Genomic DNA, 24600 nt, shown 5'->3' with positions numbered 1-24600 from the left:
AATTCACAAAATTAACAGAATGTATAGCTGATATAAAAAACTGGATGACTAGTAATTTCCTACTACTTAATTCAGAAAAAACAGAGATTCAAATTATTGGAGAAAAAAACTTCCTCACGTAGTAACCTAGAATACTGTCTAACACTTGATGGCTGCTCTGTCAAGTCTTTGTCGTCGGTTAGGAACCTGGTTGTGCTCTTTGATACCAATCTTTCATTTGAAAGTCACATGTCCAGTGTCTGTAAAACCGCATTTTTCCATCTTAAAAATATATCTAAATTACGTCATATACTCTCAATGAAAAATGAGGAACAATTCATGCGTTCATGATATCAAGGTTCGATTATTGTAATGCTATCATGGGTGGTTGCCCTGCACGCTTGAGGCTGATTTATACTTCTGCGTCGGACCTACGCCGGAGCCTCTACGCTGTAGGCAACGTGTTGGTTTTCATTTATACTTCTGTGTCGTTGTCCACGTTGACGCACAATTACACATGCAGAGGGAGCCTGTGAAACCCAGGGGAGGGATTCTAGCAGACCAATCACAGCGCTTGTGATTCTCAACTCCCCAGTACTTGAACGAGCTCTTAACGCATTAAAGTCCTTCAAGTCTATTGCGATGTCAAAATTCCAGCCAAGTTGATAATACCTAGAATATAAAAATCGACTGCTGGCGGTAGATCCTTTTCTATTTAGCACCAAAACTTTGGAACAGTCTTGCTAACATTGTGTGGGAAGCAGACACACTCTTTGTCAGTTCAAATCTAGACTAAAAACACATCTCTTTGACCTAGAATACACATAACACATTATAGACATCTATAATTCAATATTAGGCTGCATAGATTAGGTCAGCCAGAACCAGGAACACTTCCCATAAATCCTGATGTACTTGTTACATCATAAGAAGGATGGCGTCTACACTAATATTAGTCTCTCTGTTTATCCCGAGGTTTACCGCAGTCCGCCGAATCCAGGCCATATCCAGATCTGATGAAGGACCTGCGCCTGAAAACGACGACAACGCAGTCCTGAAGTGTCAACTAGTCTCTCCCCTGTGAAGGCCTCCTTCCCTTCCCTTTACCTCTGTACAGATAAAACGTTGTTGGGATAATTCCAGTTCACGTGGAAGCGATAGATAATTCTTTATTATAGATTTTTAAGGCCAGACAAGTAGTTTGTTGAGGGTTGGTTTGTAAAGAAAGACTATACGTCTGCGCACATATATATTCAAATGCGCATACCTATAGACTAAACACGTGATGTGCATGTGCACGCCGTCTGTGTTTTCGCGGGTTTGCGTTTTTGAGGTTTGTGCAGAGATAACCTTTTTTTTCTTTTTTTTTCAAGGCTTGCATCTTGGAATCTATTTCAGGGTTTGTGTTCTCGAGCCACCAGGCACTGTTTTGTGCGGATGAGTGGGCCGGAGCGCGATGAGTGTTTTCTGTTAGAGCGGTGTCGTGTTAGCGGCCCCTAAGTTAATAACTAATGATCTTTGCAACGGAAGTGAATCAATCTATCAAAACTAACTTTAACTGGACAATAACTTAAAGCTAGAACTGCTGTAAAGCCAAAACAATCTCTGTTGCTGTAATTTACTATTATCACTGTAAAGCAGCTTTGAAACAATCTATATTGTTAAAAGCGCTATATAAATGAAGGTGACTTGGCTGGTGCACAATGAGAGGAATTTTCTCACCGCTCACTGAGAAGCAGATGTTATCGTTCCTAACTCCCTTACGGATTGAAAGACTATGGGACTTGGATGGCTTTATCCTCACCCGAGCCCATGTTAGCAGCTCCTCCAGCCTTTTGAGTAGTCTGGAGGTGCACGCAGCTGTCAGGAAGAGAGTGGTGACATCGTCCATGTAACTTCTTATGGCTGGAAGCTTATGGCATATGTGGGACCTGACTCCTCGAACCACCTGTCTACCACTGATCAGGATGATCTCGAATGCTGCAGTAAAGAGGATGAGGGAGATGGAACATCACATTGCTATGCCCCTCTCCAGCGAATACCAGCTGGTTGAAATCTTTTGGGTTGTGTAGCACACTTGGAGGGTGTTAAAATACTTGGCCACTATGGTCTGAATGGGTAGTGGCACGTAGAATAAGTTGAGTGCAAAGGAGATAAAGGAGGTGGGGAACTGACCTGTAGGTATTTGCAAGGTCCAACCAGACTACGTGCAGATCCAATCTATCCCTCTCGGCTGTCTGTTTTTGATCCCAGATTATAGCCGAGTGTTCCATGCAGCCAGGGAAAACATTTTGGAGGAGCAGTGTCAAACTGCGAGGAGGGCTTTGGGGGCTGTGGAATGTAACCTGGAGGTCCTGTGGGGATTCCTTCTGGCTGTTGCTGAGCTGTGATTTGATGGAAACCTCAAGCTCCTGCTGGGTGATTTGCAACTTTCCAGATTTCTTCTCCTCCAGGAGACCTCTGGCGAACTTGAAAGGGTCCCGCAAGAACTCAACCTTGCTTTCTCCTTGTAGCTTCTGTGTTTTCTGATCCTCTGAGCACGCCTCAGGTCTGCAAGTCTGGCCTTAATCTGATTCCACAGGTTCTTCAAGCCCTCCTTCTCCTGATCTTCGACTTTCCTTCACGTCTTCCGCAACAGCCGTCTCTCCTTCACTAGCTGAACAGTGTATGATTATTATTCAGGCAGCATTACAGTTCAGAAGACAGATTGGATTCAGAATATTGATCAATCTGGTTGAAGATCAGAGTCATTACGCCGGTATAGAGATGGGTTTGTTGAGGATCAGTGCCACTGGCTGTCGTGTCGATGAGGCCTTCACAGGGGAGAGTCTAGTAGACACAATCTCTGCTGACACTTCAGGGATGTGTTGTGGTTGTGTCTAGGCACAGGTCCACCATCTGATCTGGATACGGCTGAGTACATCATGCGTTGTGATCGTGTCTAGGTGCAGGTCCCACCATCTGATCTGGATACTGCCGAGATCCGGCTAACTACAGTAAACCTCGGGATAAACAGAGAGACTAATATTAGCGTAGATGCCATTCTTCTTATGATGTAATCAGGTGTTATAGGAGGTGTTCCCGGTATATGATCTAGTATATGCAGCCTAACAATCATTTAACTGATCTGAATAATATAAATTTATAATGTTCTATAATGTTATAATGTGTATGCCAGGTTAAAGAGATGTGTTTTTAGTCTAGATTTAAACTACTGACAGAGTGTGTCTGCTCGAACAATGCTAGGAAGACTATTCCAAAGTTTAGGTGCTAAATAGGAAAAGGATCTAACGCCTGCAGTTGATTTTGATATTCTAGGCATTATCAAATAGCATGAATTTTGACATTGCAATAGATGTGAAGGAGTATAATGCGTTAAGAGCTCTCTCAAGTACTGGGGAGCTAAACCATTTAGTGCTTTGTAAGTAATCAGCAAGATTTTAAAATGTATACAATGTTTAAAGGGGAGCCAATGCAGTGTTGACAGAACCAGGCTAATATGTCACCACCGCTATTGAGGGCAGATGGACTCCTGCAGCACTGCTTCTGAGTGGACATCACCAAGGCAGAAACAATGCGGTCCGGAAGGCATCTGAAAGAAAAATGTCATACTCACAGGAACGCTGCAGAGTAGTGGCAATCGAGACACCGTCCCATAGATGACGTATCACAACGGCAAGCTGTAGATGGCTTCTTGTAGCTGAAGGAGAAAGATTCTGAGGCAATGGTGTCCAGCGCCGTCTTATAGTGTGGGGGAACCCGCCTCTGTGCTTGAACGCCATTGGCGGGCGAATTAGATTCGAGAAAGGAGGGGATAACCCCCATAGCAACATCTTCGATGACGCAGTGTTGAAAGACTGACTCGAAAGGGAACCAGGAGTCACTTCTGGACAACACAAACACCTTGTGGTTTCCAGCAAAAACATATCTGAAAAGGCTTTTCAAGTATTGAGTCAAAACTTTCTGTCATGAATGTATTGGAATATGTTCCATAAGTAGCTATGCAACCAATGTGAGCTCAAATTTTAGTTTAAGTTGTCCTTATCCAGTGGGCCATGACCTCACCACATCTGTACAGGGTCATCAGTGACAACACCAAGAGTGAGGTATTTCACAACACATGTTCTCTTTTGCATGCTTGTCTACTAAAACAGCCTGTAAGTAAGTAAACTTGGAACACAAAAGGGCCATTAGCCAATGAAGGAAAATTTACAGAGTATCTGCAGAGATAAATGGAAAGCAGAGGGTCTCTGCACATACTTCAGAGAGGTGTTTTGATAGATGAGCTCAGTTGCACCAATGAACAGCAGACAGATTCAAATTCAAACTCATACAGGGCTTAAAAGATTCAGAAATTCATAACCATTGCAATGATATTTAGTGGTGTCTGCTAAGGTAAGATAGAATCACTATTACTTGAGGTTGTCATGGCAACCATATACATTTCACAGGAATTACTTGTAAGAGTCATGCTGTCTATTTTTCCCAGTAAACACATTATTAAAATCTTTCAGGCACTAGAGCTGGGGGTGGGTGTTGGTTGTTCCTTATCCATTCAGGATATTCTGGACCTTTGGTGTTTCACCTTAGGTATTATTTGCCAATCAACAACTAAGTCAGCAATGCCTTTATCTGCTGTCCTTGAGACACAAAGTGGTGTTTCACGTTTTAGTGCGTTAGTGCCACCAAATGCTCTTTATGACTAATACAGAAATGGGTGACTCTGGTGCTGTAGGAAAATATTAGGAAAGTCTTGAGAATTGCTCGAAAATTACAGGTACAGTAGATGTGTTTGATTAGGGATAAAGTTATACTCTGCAGAACATGGCCCTCCAGGACTGGAGTTGGACAAGACCTGATTTAACTGCACCCGACATTTCTGCATAATGATATGATTGCACAATAAAATATTCTCGCAATGTTTTCAAAGTGAATGTCCAGTGAGTGGTGCTAAAAGCATGTTTACAGTAGGTTTATTGAAATGATGAACGTGAATCTGGCAACATTCTTTGGAGTTTTGCAAAGATTTAGGTAGCTTACAATTGCTGCTCTTGTAATTGCCTATTGAAAGAAAATGTTCCTCTAGATATCTGAGTAAAGTTTTAAAACCTATTTGGCTTTTGTTTTTGCTTTTGTTTTGTTTTTGTTTTTGTTTGTTGTTTTTTTCATTTCTGTTAGCAGAATTTAATTAACAACCTTTATTAAAATGTTTTTCTGTCTCAGATTTATTCGTTTATAAGCTTTCAGGTATTCTGCAAGCCCTTAACATGTGGTAGTTGCATTAACCATAGTAACCGTTATTGTAGTGTCATGCCCTGTGATGATACACATGCTGTGTGATCATATTTTCAACAAGGGCTTAAGTTTCACAACTCTTGACCTACAACCTGATGAACTGCAGCACCAATAACTGTGAAAATGGATTTGCACAACAACAAGAGAGATGGAACACACTGTCCGCTGGCCAAGACTGGAATAATTTCTATAGAAAATCAGCCAGCCAGTTCTTTATTTGGAAAGAAACACAAGCAATGTCTTATGCATGAGCAGATAATGGTAATGGACCTTTCCATTTCAGAGAGCTTCAATAAATCAATAAATAATAAAGTAATGTAATAGGAAACACACAGTCAATAAATAATAAAGAAATGTAATAAGAAATGTATTTAAAATTTGTGTGGACTTTTCCCATAATCTGGAACTACTCCTAAAAGATAGAATTATATGAATTCTCTTTTCAAATCAAATCACTTTATTTAACACTTTATCCGATACAGACTGTTTCAAAGCTGCTTTACAGTGATAAAAGGGAAAATAATGATCAATGATGCAAACAGAATATAATTCTGCTGTAAAGCAGCTTTAAAAAAAAAAAAGACAATAGTGTCATTATTCATCGGAAGTCAGTTCATTGTTGATGTCAACCACTACACTTTGAGCATGTCAAATTTTGGTACTGGATATGATGTCATGCTTCTGTTTTAAATAAATCACAAATAATAACACATTAAAAATATACCACTTTCAAGCATAAGAGAGAAAGAGAAAGTGCGACCTTAAGACTATTATTTCTCTATACAACGCATGTTAATTCAAGCCACAAAAACAAACTTGAAAATGAAATATGCACCAGCTCCTGAAGTCAGCATGTAAATATATGTTGTGTTCTGAGTAATTGTGCTAGAGGGTGCTCAAGAGGGAAAGAGCGAAAAGGAGAACAAGAAAGAAATGTAAGAGAAGAAGAATGTAATATGGTGAGATAGTCATGGTTAAGTGAGTTCATATCAGTTAAAGAATAAAAGGAGTTACTATTATACTTGCCTCGTCAGTGCTATGATTCCTGAGAGTGACTTTTTACCTTGATACTGCTTATCACAATAATATATTTGTCCTAAACTGTTGTATTTTAATGGAAAATTATGTGAGTAACACCACAGTCACACTAGACTTTAATAGGGGCAGGGTCGCCGTTATGGGGGGTGCAGAGTATGCCAGGTACAGTATATGGGCCCAGGACGCAAGGGGGCCCCAAATCACAAATTTGGATTATATTATTTTATTATTTTTGGAGTGGTTTTTTTTCTTACAAACACATTAACTAATAATATTGTAGTAAAATAAAATTTAAATCTGTGAATTATAGAAAGTAAGAAGTGAATGTGAGCACGCTCTCGTCACTTCAAAATACAGCGCATAACTTTAACAGCACAAAAAAAGAACTCGATGGATGGAAAGAGGCACCTGTCAGGAGCACAAAAGCAAAAACGTAAAAAAAAGTAGGAATGAAGATGTGAAAAGGATGAAAGTTTCCCTTACAAATTGGGTCCTTACAAATAAGAATATACAAAATATTGGAGATTATTGTAGTGACAGAAGGGGAAAGATTTGAGATCCTTATAGTTACGTCCTCAGTGTGGACGCTAGCAGTGAAACAGGACAGCAGATTAGCAATAAACAAGAAACAATCTGCCGAGATGAAACAGTAAAGGACAGTATTCAAGTCAGCGGCAGCACCAGCATTGACGACCTCAAAGAGACAGGAGGATTACAGGTTAGCGAAAGTAAGGCCTTACCATTTCACATTGATTGTGCCAATAGACAAGCTATACCAACTGTCGGTGAGAGTAAAGCAGGACAGCTCGCCAGTAGACCGAGCACGCCCCGTGCCACTGATGAATCCTTGAATGTAAAATAATGAGGGTTGTCTTTGTAAGACTGGTTAAAACTGCTACGATAGATGGTAGCAGGGTTATTATAGGAGATATAATATAATATAATATAATATTATAGGAGATATAATATATCTCCTATATATTTACATATGAATTATGTAAAAGTATGGTAGATGGGGTAAATTGTGCCCCTACTGTTGGGGCTTAAGGCACAATAATTAACATGACAACAAAGAGCTGGCTGACTTTTCCATTTGTTTGACATGACATGGTAAGATTTAACATATATTAGATTGGGTGTCCACCTTAGAGATTATCACCGTTATAATGAAACCATCATATTTAAAAGTATATTAATCATATTATATATTTATTGTCACTACTGTAAATATATATTAAGTTTTTATCTCATTCAATGCTTTCAGAATCTTAACTTTTTAAAATAATTGTTTCTATATTTTTAAAATATATTTATATTAACATTTTAATGATAACATATTTATTGAACAAACTGTATTCTTTTATTTATCAATATAAACAGAAAATAGTACAAACTTTGCTACAGTGATTGTTTTGAAAAAGTATTAACTTAAAACATATTACTTTAGCTAAAGTATTTGTATAAATGTGTGCCTTTTGCCCCACGCTGCTGAGCACATCTTGCCACCTCATACATTTATAAGATTTTTAAACACAATAACCCCCTTTTATAATTTATTTTCACACAAAATCTGTTGCTCCATCAATGTTCAATACAATTTTTTTTTTTTTTTCTGCAATCATACACTATGGGTGTAAAAAGCACATTTCCTTAAAGTGTGCCTTTAGCCTCGTTTGTAACCTGTAGATCTTCTACTGGTCATTCGTCTTCACGTGATGCAAATTCGCGGATCAGAGTTCACGAAACTTGAACTTTGCAGTGAAATGCGAAACTTTTCGCATTAATTTTTGCAGAGATGGTCATATCCAGAGATATGAGGGTCCATGGCTCTACCATTAGAGAATGCATAACGGCTAACTTGGATCAAGTGTGCCTTGATCACCAATCACATTACAGCCTTGACATCATTGAATTTCGTTCAGAGCTGTGCGACAGTCAATTAGTGTTTGCATAGAAATAAATGAGAAGTGCTGTAAACTGAATCATACCTGTCGTGCAATTGTCTGTGACTTCTCTTATAAAACAGCATTTTCTTTACTCTAAAAATAGATAAATCCGAAACGAATGTTTAAGAGCAAACGTGTTGAAGATTAGCTGATGGGCTGTCAATTCATTAAATGATAAGCTATTACCTCACAAAATCAGTTTGTTCAGCATAGTGAAGACTCTCCTCCACTGACATCCATAAAAAGGGGGTCTCTTGTCTCCTTCCCTGCATACCACATCATTAGCAGGCTTTATGCTTTTTTCGGCTAAGGTTGCAGGCTTGCTTTAAATGGCTTTGGCTTGCGTTTGCGGTCTATTCTTTAATAAACTTTGTGAAAGACATTCTATAAGATGTTCAGGATGAATTTGCTGTGTTGAGTTTGACAGTTAATATGGGTTACACGGTAATTTAAAAAAACTGACAATGTGACTGCTCCTCCCAGGAAAAAAATAAATAAAATCCATGTAGATGGTAAATTAGTTAATCTATTCATCACCATGAAATCATGACAAGTGCACTGAAGCAAGGGATGGGCAACATGTCACTTGCATGAGATCGCAGCAATTAGCAAACAACGATTCATTTAATTTCCAAAGGACAAAATGTACTCCCACCCTCCTTCAGTACACCTTGCTAGTAGCGGGTTGATAGCACCACGCAGTTGCTGCAGATTTGTCGACTGCACATCCATGGTGCGAATCTTCTGTTCCACCACATCCCAAAGGTACTCTATTGGATTGAGATCTGGTGACTTTGGGGGCAATATGAGTATTGTGATCAAATATCCCCCACACCATTACACCACCACCAGCAGGATGGATCTATGCTTTCACATTTTTTACGCCAAATTCTGACCCTACCATCTGAATGTCGCAGCAACCGAGACTCATAGAACAGGCAACATTTTTCCAATCATCTTTTGTCCAATTTTGGTGAGCCTGTGCGAATTGTAGCCTTAGTTTCCTGTTCTTAGCTGGCAAGAGTGGCACAGGTGTGTGTTCTTCTGCTGCTGTAGCTGATCTGCTTCAAGGTTCGATGTGTTGTGTGTCCAGAGAAGCTCTTCTGTATCAAGTGTTTTTTTTTTTTTTTTTTCAACAGTGTTACTGTTGCCTTTCTATCAGCTCGAACCAGTCTGGCCAATCTCCTCTAACCTCTGGCATCAAGGCATTTTTGCATTATTACTCTTTTTTGGACCATACTCTGTAAACCCTAGAGATGGTTGTACGTGAAAATCCCAGTAGATGAGCAGTTTCTGAAATACTCAGACCAGCCCGTCTGGCACCAGCAACCATGCCAAGTTCAAAGTCACTTATACCTTTCTTCCCCATTCTGATGCTTAGTTTGAAATTCAATAGTCATCTTGACCATGTCAACATGTCTAAATGTATTGAGTTAGATATTTAGTTAGAATTAGATATTTGTCAACAAGCAGTTGAACAAGTGTACCTAATAAAGTGGCAAATGAGTGTACGAAACAATAGGAGAGAAAAAATAGTTGCAATTTCAGTTTCATACCCTTTTTAAACAATCTTCTATAACTCAGAAAGGGCATACAAACAAAAGCCGTTTTCATACATTAAACTTGGTAAATTACTGTAAAATTTTTGGATTGACTTTTCAGCAGCTGTGGCTCATACAGAGGCAGGTGGGGCAGTGACCCACCAAATATGTATTAACTTGAAAAAAAGGTGATTTACTAAGATTTGCGATAGTCAATTTACTGTATTTGCGCCATTATTTAATGGCCTACAAAAAACATGTCTTAAACCAGACGCTAATTGCACTGCTCTTCGTAGATTGCGTTGGTCATTATGGAAATGATCTGGCTGTGTTCTTTAACTTGCACGCGTCTGTAGATCACCCCTAGAACTTTCCACTCCTATTGGTGCTTTTTTGGAATTGCGCACTCGCGGTAATTTGCCCTATTTAGTAAATCTGGCCCTTAGTCTTTTATATTTTGCCCTTTGAATATAATGGTTTAATCTTTGACATCATATTTGTTGCAGTGACATCCTCAGTGTCATTTTGGTCCAAATGTAATAGTCCCTGAAAGCCCCATATTGTTGACAACTAACATAAATATTGGAGTCCCCAAATGTGTTGTTAATTATTTTTTTTATTTTTTTTATGAAATGGTCAGGTATAAAGGGCACTTTTTCCTAACAATGGGCCATTAATCCATCCTCTACTCTGGTGCACCAGTCTCAAGCCAACAGTCATGTATGACTCTACCTGTAAGACAGCCGCTCGGAGGAATTACCCTGCTAGGATACACACAGTATTAATAAACCTCAGGCTGCCCGATAATTACCCAACCAGCCTTGTTATGTCATACATGTTTTACTTTCACTGAGCAAAGAAAGATTTGCTATTCTATACACAAAAACAGTCCAAACAAAACACACACTAAAACAAATGTACTGTTAATAATGTTTAATTCTAGGACACTTTCAGAATATGGGAGATGATGACAATGGCCTGTGATACCTGGATTGAAGTGCAGCGTCTCATTGTTGCAGAAGTCTGTAAAGCAGCAGTTGCGTTTATAGACGTTTCTGGAACTGTGGCAGAACACCTGACCCTTGAGCTCTGATGGGGACACACAGGACTTCACTGGCTCCTCCTTCCCATTTATGAGCATCACTGAGTTCCAACACGCTCCTTCTGCCTCCGTCTCACAAGTGTGGTTCACACACAAGTGACATACACACTTTAAGGCTGAGAGAAAAAAATTATAGATTAATATTTGGCATGGGAAAAGTCACTGTCACACCTTTTATTAGAATGAAACTTCATTAGGCACGGTAAAAACAGTATTGTCATTGTATGTACACCAATGACAATAAATCATAAATATCAGGTGATGTGCCATATCCAATTAAATTCCTGAATTTGAAGTAAGGATGTAAAATTAGAATTAAGGCAATAACATGATAATAAATTAAATTAAATTAATTTAACTGCTGCAAGTGGCCATTAATATTACATTAATATTAAATTAATAATACATTAATATTACATTAATAATACATTAATATTACATTAATATTACATTTATAATGTATTTATTAATAAATAAATGATTTTATAGCATGAATTACATATACTCATGTGCTGAAAACAGCAAAGTACTCAATCTTTTTTTTAATGCACTAATATGTATTTATTTGTAATTAATAATTCAATTTCAGCATGGTGTAAGAACTAGAGAGGCGCGGTTGGCGGTTACAGCCGCGGACTCCGCGGATAAACCATGGATCGGGCAGATGACGTGACGAAAAATAATATTTTAATTAAATTCGGGCGGGTGGCGGGCGGTTGAACCAATCAAATGAAAAATATATGTATACACCAATCAGCGGATGGCGGACGGGTGCGGTTTTGAAAATTGGTCAAAAACGTTGGTGCGATGGATGGCGGACGGATGATGAGTTTTGTGATGCGGTTGCGGATGAAATAATAGCCCATCCGCGCATGTCTAGTAAGAACACATTTTATTTCCCAGAATGCCCTAATTTGTCCAATAATTTAAAAATATATACATTTTATTATTATTATATTTGATAAAATCATTGTTTAACTAAGCCATTTTGTGGTATTGTACGGCAAAATAAAAACCTGTTTTGATAGCTGTGTTGATTGTTTTGACAGAATACTATTCTGACAGAATTCTACCACTAAAGATTGCATTATAAATAATCTTCCTGATCCAAATCTACTCCTCTGCATACCAGATAGCTTAGAAAAACTCGATGTTACAACAGAAACTACTGACTCTCTCTTTCCCAGCACTTTAGACAGTTGCTCCTTTGCGTTTAAAGAAGATTAAGGAAAATAGTCCAACGGCATGTAACAACCACTCTCTGGCCCTCAAGAAAGCAGGCCGAAAAAATGGAGCGCAGCTGGAAGAAAACAAAACTAGAGCTATTTCGGATTTTGTGGAGGGAAAATGTTATTGCATATAGAAAGCCCTTGAAAACTGCTATATCTGCTTACTTTTAGACTCTCTTAGAAGAGAACAAACACAACCCTTGGTATTTATTTGATACAGTGGCTAAATTAACGGGACATAAAGCTTCAACTTCATATGTTTCCAAACAGCCGCCATGGGTGGTTGCAGTTAAACAGATGAAGACGATAAATATAAAGTTCCAACACCAAGTTTAATACTAATAATCCACAAGACAGGCAAACAGGCAGGACCAACACACTTAACGTAGACATGACCGGATAACAAACAGAGGAAAAGGAGAAACTTAAATATACAGTGATAATTAGGAGAAAACGAGAAGGTATGATTATCTGATGAGTGTCCATGACAACTGATGACTGGTGGAAAACAAAGACAAAGAACACATGTGACTGATGAAAACCAACTGAAAGTCCATGAAAAGAAACTAACAGAACATACAGTAACTGCAACAGCACAGCAGATTTATGAACTTTATGAATTTCTTTACTTGCAAGATTGATACTATTAAAGAGAAAATTAGGTAACACTTTATTTTACAGTGTCCTTATTACATTTGTTACATGTAATTAATTACCATAGCAATAACAGTAAACTATGCATCATTACATGCAACTAACCCTCAACCAAATCCAAATCCTACCCTAACCCTATAGTAAGTACATGTAGTTAATTATTATTACTCAGTACTTAAATATATAATTACACTGTAACAATGACACCTTAAAATAGTGTAACCGAAAATTATAACCATGCATGCAACCGTGCTATAGAGCCCCTAAGGAACAATTTCATTAATTTTTTGCAATAGGAGATGAAGAATTGTCTAATCTTGTTAAATCATCAAAATCAACAACATGCATGTTAGACCCTATACATACTAAGCTACTGAAAGAGATGCTTCCAGAATTTAAGAGATGCTTCCTCTTCTTAATATTATTAATTCATCATTGTCATTAGGATACGTATCAAAACCTTTTATGCTGACTGTTATTAAATCTCTTATTTAAAAAAAAAACAACTTGATCCTGAGAATTAGTTACTTAGTTAACTAGTCTCTCCCCTGTGAAGTAGTGGTCGACCAATATTGGTTTTTTGATGGCCGATGCCGATGCCGATATCTTAGAGAGCAGGGTGGCCGATGGCTGATATAAAGCCGATATTTTTATAAATATTTATTTTGATCAATTTTTAATAAATTCTAAATAAATTATAAAACAAATTCTTAAAATAAACATGCTTTTATACTTTAGATGGCAACTTCTTAAATTTGCAATCCTATTACAGTATTTTTCACAAAGTAATTGTTTAGAAATATGAATATGTGAATAAAAAGAAAGTAAACACTGTAACGGCACTCAGTAATCAAGTAATTTCGAGCTGATAATCATATTTTTTCAAATAAAGACAAGGTCACGCTAATTTTACATACAGCACAATGAAAACGATATGAATATGACACAGTTGGCAACTGGATATATCACAGATATGAATATGACACAGACATGACTGGATATAGCACAGCATATTTTAAAATGAAGGATTTAAAGTTTTTCGATCGCATCTCATGTGAAGCTGATCTTCTGTTCGCATTCACTCACTTCGCACGGACCGACCGTCACTTGCAGACAGTAATGCACACTTCACAAGATATACATGCCAACCCTCCCGATTTTTCCGGGAGACTCCCGAATTTCAAAGCCCCTCCCGAAAATCTCCCGGACCGACCTTTCTCCCGAATTTCTCCCGATTTCCACCCGGACAACAATATTGCTACACCATCCGTCACTGGGCGCCGTTTCAGACCGAACAATAATAAAGGTTACACCTCGAAGTCAAGCGCGGCAGTCAGAACGGAAGTTGTTACTGTACGTTCACACCGCCGCCGACTTGAGCTGTCAAGGACGCTTGTGAAAAGTTTGGGAAGCTTGTTGACGCTTTGGCCGCTCTGACGTAACAGCATTCTATGTTCGATCATGGGAGAAGAGAAGTGTCACCATATGAAATGTAAACAGAAAAAACAAGCAATACATTGACACTAGAATCCTTTTATAATGACAGCATTTTTATAACCGTTTTGGTCGCGAAAAAAAGAATAATTAGCTATTATTATTATTATTAGTAGTAGTATTATTATTATTATTAATAATAATAGTGAGTGCGAACGCGCGGCCGGGGCTCTCTCTCTCGCTCTGCTCGTTATATGCCCTGGCAAGCGCGCCCTGTTAAACTGACAGGACTTAAAAACACATGCAAATGCTAAACTTTAACTCTATGATGGTTAAACTGTGCAATTAATCCGATAATGATAGGAAACCCAGCAACGGCGATGATCAGCTTCTCCTCCATTTTCTCGGAACTAATGTTTTGGTAGGAACGAAAGTTTACATCGTATGTTTGTCCGGAATCAGCCAGCGCGAAGGACGTCTATATTCCGATTGGTTGCTGGCGTTTGCCGCTGCTTGCCGCTGAACCGCGTCATAGCTCATTACCATAAAGTTGAGCTACTTTCAACTTTCTGATTGACGCTCAAAACGCCCAAAACGCAACGCCGATGGATTTGACGCTCCTTGCAGCTGAGTGAAGCCAGCTTCCATTGAAAATGAATGACTTCCGGTAACTTTGGAAGCCGGCGGCGGTGTGAACGTAAAGTTATTGTACAAATTAGGGTCTAACCTCCTGAGGAGAGGCCTTAAGGAATTGAATTGGTCAAATAAATGAATTACATTTTTCTTTGCATTTGTGTGTGTGATATATATGATGACACCCCCCACCCACCCCCCCCCCCCAATATCTCCCTCCCTATCTCTGAGGTCTCAAGGTTGGCAAGTATGGATATCACTCACAGCTGGATTCAATCAAATCTGCAAGGTTTGTGAAATTAAATGTTTATTAGATATTCAGAGATTTGTTTAAATGAGGTAGATGCGCATTTGCTGAATGTTGACGGTATTATTTTAGCCTGATTGTTTGCCTTTTCTGTTACAAATAATATAAAAGCAAACGCTTTACTTTACTTACTTCGCATACCATTTACTTTCTTTGTTTACCAGTTCTGTCTAACAAAGTATTAGATATGACTGACAGAGATCGTAAATTAATGAAGACGGAGAATGTGAGTGAGCGCTGCGTGATCTGAGGAGCTGTTCTCTTCTATTGCTGGTGTTCTAGTGGAATTGCATTGGCGTGGTTTAAATCATGCTTATCTGACCGTTACCAATTTGTAGCAGTAAATGAAGAGATGTCATATCGATCACAAGTTCAGTATGGAGTACCGCAAGGTGCAGTACAAGGACCGTTGCTTTTCATCCTGTAAATGCTACTGGGGGGTGGTGATGGCGCAGTGGATAAGACACAAGCCTTTGGTGTGAGAGACCCGGGTTCGAATCCACTGTGAGACACCAATGTGTCCCTGAGCAAGACACTTAACCCCTAGTTGCTCCAGAGGCGTGCGACCTCTGACATGTATAGCAATTGTAAGTCGCTTTGGATAAAAGCGTCAGCTAAATGAATAAATGTAAATGTAAATGTAATGCTACTCTTGAAAGATATCATAAAGCATGGCATTAGTTTTCACTGTTATGCTGATGATACTCCGCTCTATATTTCTTTGCGCCCTGATGAAACATACCAATTTGCAAAATTAACGGAATGCATAGCTGATATAAAAAACTGGATGACTAGTAATTTCCTACTACTTAAAGGGGTCATATGATGCTATTTTCAAAGATCATTATTTTGTGTATTGGGTGTAATGGAATATGTTATTCTGCCATCCAGAAAGGTGGAATATGTTCTGCCATCCAGAAAGGTGGAATTCCAGGCTTCTCTGGATGCCTGGAACACACCGGAGTTCTCAGTCAGATGATCCGTGAGGCTAAAGTCAGCAAGGGCAACCTGACTGTTTTCTGGTTGGATTTGGCCAATACCTATGGATCAATCCCTCAGGCCCTCATCCATGCAGCATTAGACCACTACCACATCCCGCAGCACATCAAAAGAATGATCACCAGCTACTTTGGTGGAATCCAGCTATGATTCAAGGTGGCCGATTTTACAACTCAGTGGCAAAGCCTGGAAAATGGTATCGTAACTGGCTGCACAATCTCCCCTATCCTCTTTGTCATGGGAATTAACCTCCTAATAACAGTTGCGGAGAAGGAAGCATGGGGTCCAAAAATGGAGTCAGGCATCCGACAACCCCCAATAAGAGGTTACATGGACGACCTTACCGTGACGACCACAACCCATGTGGAGGCGAGGTGGGTGCTAACTGTTCTGGGCCACGTGGCAACATGGGCCAGAATGAAGTTTAAGCCAAAGAAATCCAGGAGTTTGGTGATCAGGAACAGGAAGTTGACCAACAGGTTCAAGATGCATGTGCAAGGGGAAGTGATTCCATCAATAGAGGAGAATCCAATCAAGTGCCTCGGAAAGTGGTTTGATGACTCACTTACTGACAGGAATAACATAGCCAGTACGGAAAAGCAGATGGAGGAATGGCTGAGGAGGATCGAAAAATCAGGGCTCCCTGGGAAGTTTAAAGCTTGGCTCTATCAACACGGACTGTTGCCAAGACTCATGTGGTTGCTGACTGTGTATGAGGTCCCGATGACATGCGTTGAAGAAGTGGAGAGGAAGATCAATAAGTACCTCCGAAAGTGGTTGGGAATCCCTCCAAGCTTCACTTCAGTAGGCCTCTACATAAGATCAGGGCAGCTCCAACTTCATTGTCTCAAAGTCGCAAAGTGCAGAGTCATAATGACATATAGAGACTCACAGGATGAACAAGTCAGACATGCAGGCGTCATCACAAGATCAGGTCGCAAGTGGGCAGCTGATTCATCTGTTGCACAAGCTGAGAGCATGCTGAAGCTACGTGATGTCATTGGAGCACCATGCTCAGGAAGACAGGGTCTTGGAACCTCACATTTCCAACAGTGGAGGAAGGCAGGAACCAGTGAAAGAAGAGCCATGATTCAAGAGGAGGTACGGAACCTGGAAGAGGAAGGACGAAGATCAAGGGCAGTGGACCTAGCTTCTCAAGGGGCCTGGACCAGATGGGATCTTCCCAAGAGGAAGATTACCTGGGCGGACCTATGGAGACTGGAGCCGTTTACATCTCCTTCCTGCTGAGGTCAGTGTATGACACACTCCCAACCCCAACAAACTTGCACAAGTGGGGTATGAGAGAGGATCCATTGTGCAAGCTTTGTGGGGAGAGGGGCACCATGGCACACATCCTGGCCGGGTGTAAAAAAGCACTCACCCAGGGAAGGTAAGGCGGCGCCACGATAGGGTGCTCACGACACTCGCCAACACCTTAGAGCAGGAGAGGAAAAAGAAACGCCAGCCTCTTCGGAAAACAACTTCAATCCAGTTTGTAAGGGAGGGGGAAAAGCCACCAACCACAGCAACAACAAGAACCAGTCTGCTACAAAAGGCCCAATCATGGGAAATGAAGGTCGACCTGAGAGGAAGGCTGCAATTCCCCCAGTTTGTCCAGACAACCCTGAGGCCGGATGTGGTACTGTGGTCTGAAGAGAGAAAAAAGTTCATCCTCATAGAACTTACAGTCCCATGGGAAGAGGGGTGTGAACAGGCCTTTGAAAGAAAGAGTGCCAAATACCAAGACCTGCTGCACGACTGCAGGGGGAAAGGATGGCAGGCTTGGCTGTTCCCGGCCGAGGTCGGCTGTAGAGGATTCCCTGCTCAGTCAGTGTGGGGAATGCTAACAGCCATTGGAATAACAGGGAATGAGAGGAAGGCAGCAGCTCGCAGGATGGGGGAGGCACCGGAAAGAGCCTCTTGCTGGTTATGGAGCATGAGGGAGGAGTTGAGCTGGAAGCCAGGAGGGGAAGATGGGCAGTGACTTGGCCACCACTGCCGACCCACCATCGGAAGGCTGTTGCGGATAAGGGTCGAAACACCCAATGAACGATGGGTACTGCCTGATGACATCAACCCCTCCTGGCCAAGGCTACATTCACTTAAGGTGAATGAAGGGGAGAAGCATTTTCAAATGTATTTGTAATTTAACATGCTTTAATGTAAAAAAACAACAACATTATTTTTCACATATTGTACATTATTTTAGCTCCTCTATGTCTTTCTAAAAAGTATCGATTTCTACAAAGCCCCTCCTTCCGAAAAGCATTGTGTGCTCTGATTGGCCAGTTGACCAAGTGCATTGTGATTGGCCGAACACCTCAAGCGTTGTGTCGGAAATGAAACGTCGCTTATCATAATCATAATCCAAAGCAATTATGCGACTGCAACTGGTCTGACTTCCGCAATGAAGAAGACCTCTGGACATAAATCTTGAGAGCTCTGACAGGGCAGAGCAAATTAAATCTTTCTTCATCTGCCATCACGTGTGGTGGGGGATAAAAGCCTGCAGAACTGTAGGACGTGCCACATTAGATGGCACTTTAGGCACATAGCCCAGCCTGGGATGCAAGATAGCCTTAAAGGTCCCATTCCATGGATTATTTTTATTATTTTATAATGTTTCCAGGGGTGCCCTTATAATGTTAGTATGTTTTTTAGATCAAAAATTGTTATAATTTAGAAATAAAAGGCATATTTCCTAGCCTGATTTCATTCCCTGGTTTGAACACTCTGTTTGAAGGGGCGTGTCTGCTGTGAGACTTCAGTGTAAACGCCCTCTGCTGTGATTGGCTGACATGCTTGCATAGGAACTATCTGGAAAACTTTTACTATTACAGCTATTATACGTTTTTACTATTACAGCTATCGGGATTAACGAATCGTGAGAAGTTTTTTAAGTATTTAGATCTATTACCATCACATAAAAGGTTGCAGTGATGATGAGCATTAAGCAGATAACAGTCTGTTGATCGCGTGAAAGATCTTATCATTGCAACGCAGTTTCTGCACTCTCACTAATGATTTCACCAATGCAAACATGAGGTATATAAATACAGTAAGAGCTTCGTTGTGCAGTGTAACAGCGTCATTGATTTCATAACGAGTTTTGGCAAGTGTCCAGATAAACTCGCGCTGTGTCACCGACAGCAGCTTGGGCGATTGGAAAGGAATTGTTCTTTGATCGCTTTCTGTATATTAATCACAGTTTAAGTAAGATTATTTTCATCCTACTAAGAGAAACGAACGATGTGAAGAGTGATCGCTACTTCCATATTAAATCACTACTTACCGCTTGCTGGAATATAGTTGAAATAGTCCCCTTCGTCAGTATGAAATGCTGAGAGAAGTCTGCTTGATATTATTCCAGGTTAGAAAAACAGTCCGTGGTGAAATGGACAGAGCAAACTAACAACTTCGAATTAAACTTTTGCGGTATCCGATTATAGATAAACATCAACCACGTCTGTTGACATTTCGCCATCAATACGCCTGTGTTCCTGTGGGCGGAGGTTACGGTTCTAGTGACATCACTAAAGAAGGAAGTAGAGGGGTGTAGTCCAATCGAGCCGTTTTTTGTAGTCAACTTCTGTTAAATAAAATATCTCGCTTGGCATTGAACTTTGAGCTTTATAATTTTACAGATATTATTTATACTCTAACAACAACATTACACACTAACTAAAGTTTGAAACATGGGATCACATAGAACGGGACCTTTAACCCTCTGGAGTCAGCTGTCACACTGGCGTGACCAGCTCGCTTTTATTCTCATCAGTGCAAAAGAGACTCAAAATACTCTGTTGATTTTGATCTTACATATAACAGATCTTAGTGTTATACATCATTCAAAACTGTTAAATGTCTTCTTTTATTTGTGTACACTCATAATAAAAACAAAATGTTGTTTTTCGTAAAATAAAGAAAATAAACATGATGCGCATTCTGCCGTCTTTCTCAATGTGAACTTCATTCTGAAACGCGACAGAAAATGATCTGTAACTCAGCGAATGCTTGCCACACTTACATGAGACATATGTCTTTACAAAGCTTGTAGTCTCTAATTTTAAATGATGTAAATTATATCAAAAACAAATATTCTCTGTTTAAGTAATCCGTATGAAAGCAACGACATGTACAGTTTCTCCAGCCCGTGCTCATTAGATCTAATGTGACCACACCCACATACGCAAGAGCAATTGACATGCAAATCGTCCACGTGAAGGAACGCAGACCTGTAAATGCAGTCATTGCCTCAAAAACAAAGAATCAGAGACTTCAGAACTCCTCTGCCTTTCATCGAGTTTGAAAGACTGTGTTTGTGCTGTCATCGAGTTTGTGTTTGTTATATTTCTTTGCGCCCTGATGAAACATACCAATTTTCAAAATTAACGGAATACATAGTTGATATAAAAAAATTGTGTTTGTGCTTTCATCGAGTTTGGAAGACTGTGTAGAGAGAATGGTGTCGTCTTAGCGGCCCCTAATTTAATAACAAATGATCGTTGCGACGGAAGCGAATCAATCAAAACTAATTTTAGCTGGAAATTAACTTTATTAAAGAACCGCTATAAAGCCAAAACAATCTCTGTTACCTTAAGTTATACGTTTAACTCTGTAAAGCTGCTTTGAAACAATCTACATTGTTAAAAGCGCTATATAAATGAAGATGACTTGACTTGACTTGACTTGCTGTGCTGTCCTGTTTACCTTGGATTCAACTCAGAAGAATTAGAAGAACGCGATTTGAAGATGAGAAAGATTTTTAAGGTAAGACATTTCCACTCATAATAGTAAGCATGTTATTGTTGTATAAACTTTACATTGTAGCAACTAGTCAAACTGGTGCCAGACTAAAATGTACGTTATGAAATGAGATTGGAGTAAAAACATGAAGCCTAATGTTGTACATTGTCCATATATATATATATATATATATATATATATAGACAGAAACATGTTGAAATGTGAACTATAGACAGGTAGGCAACCTTTCAATGCAAAATGTATATACATGTACGACACAAGGATGTTTTTATGTTTGATAATAAAACACAGCATGATATAAAAGTAGGCTAGCATGAGTGTTTACTCTAATATGGTGAATATTATAATGTTTAGACCCGTGTTTACGGTTAAATACTGTGTTTGTGGATATCTGCTCAAACATAGATATGTATAATGTGGTAACAATAATGTTTCATAGTTTGGAGCGGCTCGATCGCTTCAGTAAATGTTCTCTGCACACGCTGTGAGTTTGAGTCACTCGCACTGTGCGTTTGAAAAGCAAAACGCGCCAAACATTAGGCTTCATGTTTTTACTCCAATCTCATTTCATAATGTCATAACGAATGGAAACATTTGAAGTAACTTATGATAATCCATATATTTTTCTCTAGTGTAGTGTTACTGAAGTGTTCCTTTTTAACAATTTATAGGCCGCCTGCTATAGGCTATTGTTATTATTATTTTATGCAGCCCTACACGTATATGTTTACAAGGCACAACAAACCTGGTGTTCATTATATATATATTTTAAATCGCAAACCAAAACCTCATAATGATTGGGCCTGATAGCACCTGATAGGGCCATTATGGGAGGGTCTTTGTCTTTCTCAGGTGTGAAACGCATCAATATTCAAGATGATTCACGCCTCCTTGCGTAAAGCTTTCTTACACAAAACATGTCTTACAAATTTTAAAATAATATATTGTTTTATCTGAATGAGTACACAGGATGATTTCCACATAGTTTTGAAGCAAATATTCTAGACTATGTGATACAATTTTCAAAAGTCTTGTGAAGAAATAATCAGTATGGGTTACATGACCTTATTTCAGTGACAATTTTTTTTTCACAAACCACACATAAATGTCATTATCTCAAAACTAGAAACTTTTACATATATGCTGCTGACATTATTTTAGCAGAGTTTGTGCTGAATACAGTGTAATCAGACTTTAACCATGAAAATGTCACAAGTAACAGAAATAAGCACAAATGTCAGAGCATCTCAGAACACCTCTAGGGCCCAGAAAACACCTCAGACCCCAGAGGGTTAATATCACCTGGAGCAAACTCCAGGCACCCATAAGATATAGAAAGGGTCTGAAGATCTCCTACTCTCCTCAGAGAAGTAATGGCTAATAAAAAGGCTACCTTGAGGGAAAGGTTTTTGGCCTCAGCCGACTCCCAAGGTTCGAAGGGGGCCTCAACCAGCCCTTCGCCAACCACTGCCAGGTCCCATGTGGGAACTCTGGTCCGAGTTGCAGGTCTCATTCTCCAAGCCCCACGGAGGAAATGTACAATCAGCTGATGTCTTCCCAAAGGGCCATCACCCAGAGGAGTGTGGAAAGTCGTAATGGCAGCCACGTACACCTTGAGTGTGGATGGGGTAAGACCAGCAGAGAAGCGATCCTAGAGAAACTCCAGCACTGAAGCCATCGGGCACTTAACTGGGTCCACCTCACACTCTCTACACCAAATGGTGAAACATTCCATTTTAGGTTGTACAATTTCCTTGTGGAGGGCACTCTAGAGCAGAGTATGGTCTCGACTACTCCTGCTGACAGGCCAGCCTCTCGGTACTGTGCCCCCTCAGGGGCCAGGCCAACAGTTTCTATAGCTCTGGCCGAGGGTGAAATATTGAGCCCTCTGCCTGCAACAGCAGGCCCCTCCTGATGGAGATATCTTATGGAGGGCTTCTAGGAATGATATTATGTCTGAGAACCATATTCGGGCCAGCCACAATGAGGCTATTAACAGTAGACAGACCCCTTCCCACATTTATGTGCCAGGAAGAATGATGGTCTTTCCATAGACCTCTCGCAGGGCGGCCGTCCATGTCCGCGCCCCAAGCCCATATGGGAGGCGTCCGTTGAAACGGCTTTCCGGCGACATGATGCTCCCAGCACGGGACCTTGGGACAGGAACCAAGGTTTCTTCCACATAGATAGGGAAAGACAGCATCTGCGCGTAACCCTGATCATGAGCAATGGGTTCCCCCTCAGGGAAAACCCCTTGGTTTTCAACCACCACTGCAGGGCCCTCATGTGCAGCAGGCTGGATGGAATCACATTGGACGCTGCTGCCACGAGACCGACACTCTCTTTCATTTGCCCTGACACTCTCTTTTTTGAAAATGTTTTGCATTGATGGCCTGGCCTAGCTTTACCCTGGTCACAGTGGATGGGCTCGATCCATGCAGGCAACAGTTGTGCCCGCATCGTAACCGAGTCCCCCACCACCCACAGGAATGTAGTTCTCTGGGCATGTACCAACACACTTTCCTTTGTGTCTCAACCCCAAGCTCTGGATGTGGGCAAGGACCACATCTCGATGCCGAACTGCCAGCTCCTGCGACTGGGTCAGAATAAGCCAGTCGTTGATGTGATTTAGCACTCTGATACCCTTAAGCCTCAGCGGAGCTAGAGCTGCATCCATGCATTTGGTGAAAATGTGAGGGGAGATAGCTAGGCCGAACTTAAGAACCCTATATTGGAACGCTTCGTCCCCGAAAGCGAACCTCAGGAACTTCCTGTGAGATGGAAGGATGGATCTGTGGAAGTATGCGTCCTTCAGGTCTATCGTGACAAATCAATCCTTGGATTTGATTTGGCTCACAATGGTGGAAATAGCGAGCATCTTGAACCTTAATCTCCTCAGTTCAAGTGCCTTAGATCTAGAATTGGACGCAACCCCCGTTCGCTGGAAACTGATGTGTCCTGAAGCGCACTTTAGGGTGGAATACAAAGATCAATTTCCTGAGGGCTCCATGGAGGAGCGAAAACTTCAGAGGCCTACGCATAGCGACAGGACCTTACCCAAAGCTGTCTTCAAGAAAATAACAGTCCTCAGATCTGTTTTCTTTTTGGAAAGCGTCGGGCAAGAGTGTTGCTTCGACCTCCAGGCTTCCTCGGGGGGGGGGGGGGGGGGGGGCTTGAGAGGCAACCACTCATTCGCCAATCATTGCCAATGCATGCTCTGCTCCCAGCTTAGTCAGATGATTATTTCATCTTTTTTAATTCCTCATAATTAAATGCAGCCATAATAACCAGACAAGTAAAACATGGTCTGAATGGTAGGCTGAAATATTTAGTTCAGAGTCAGATATTCCACCATTTTAATTCATCAGAATTAAATGCAGCCATAAAAAACAGACAAGTGAAACATGGTCTGAATGGTAGGCCGAATTAAAATATTTAGCTCAAAGTCAGATAATATTCCACCATTTTAATTAATCAGAATTAAATGCACACATAAACACCAGACAAATGAAACCCAGTCTAAATGATAGGCTGAATAAAAATATCTAACTCCTTAAAGCTAGATAATATTTATACATGCATGCTGGTCTCGTAATCTACACATGGCCTCGACAACGCAAGATACGTGTCGTTCATAATACATACCGGCTTTCGTCTTTTTCTTTTGCTGTACACT

The 24600-nt window shown here is 40.4% G+C and overlaps 1 protein-coding gene across 4 annotated transcripts in view; it reads right to left on the bottom strand.

Annotated features, from left to right (window-relative positions):
• Positions 1 to 24600, bottom strand: part of acvr1c (activin A receptor type 1C) — a 105666-nt gene that overhangs the window by 63644 nt on the left and 17422 nt on the right. For 2 of the 4 annotated variants that reach the window (XM_079881299.1, XM_079881300.1), the window contains exons 2-3: positions 10787 to 11017; positions 2155 to 3571 (exon numbers count right to left, since the gene is read on the bottom strand). Coding sequence is in view for 1 of the 4 variants with exons in the window: in XM_079881297.1 (XP_079737423.1) it covers positions 10787 to 11017 (231 nt within the window). In the remaining 3 variants the exon portion in view is untranslated. Of the gene's footprint in view, positions 1 to 1783; positions 1960 to 2154; positions 3572 to 10786; positions 11018 to 24600 lie in introns of all 4 variants that reach the window. The other 2 variants (XM_079881298.1, XM_079881297.1) reach the window with 2 other exon arrangements.

This window comes from Squalius cephalus, assembly GCF_949319135.1.
Source record: "Squalius cephalus genome assembly, chromosome: 9".
Lineage (NCBI taxonomy): Eukaryota > Metazoa > Chordata > Actinopteri > Cypriniformes > Leuciscidae > Squalius > Squalius cephalus.
Note: the sequence above shows the minus strand (reverse complement) of the source record. Positions and strands in the feature narration are given on the sequence as shown.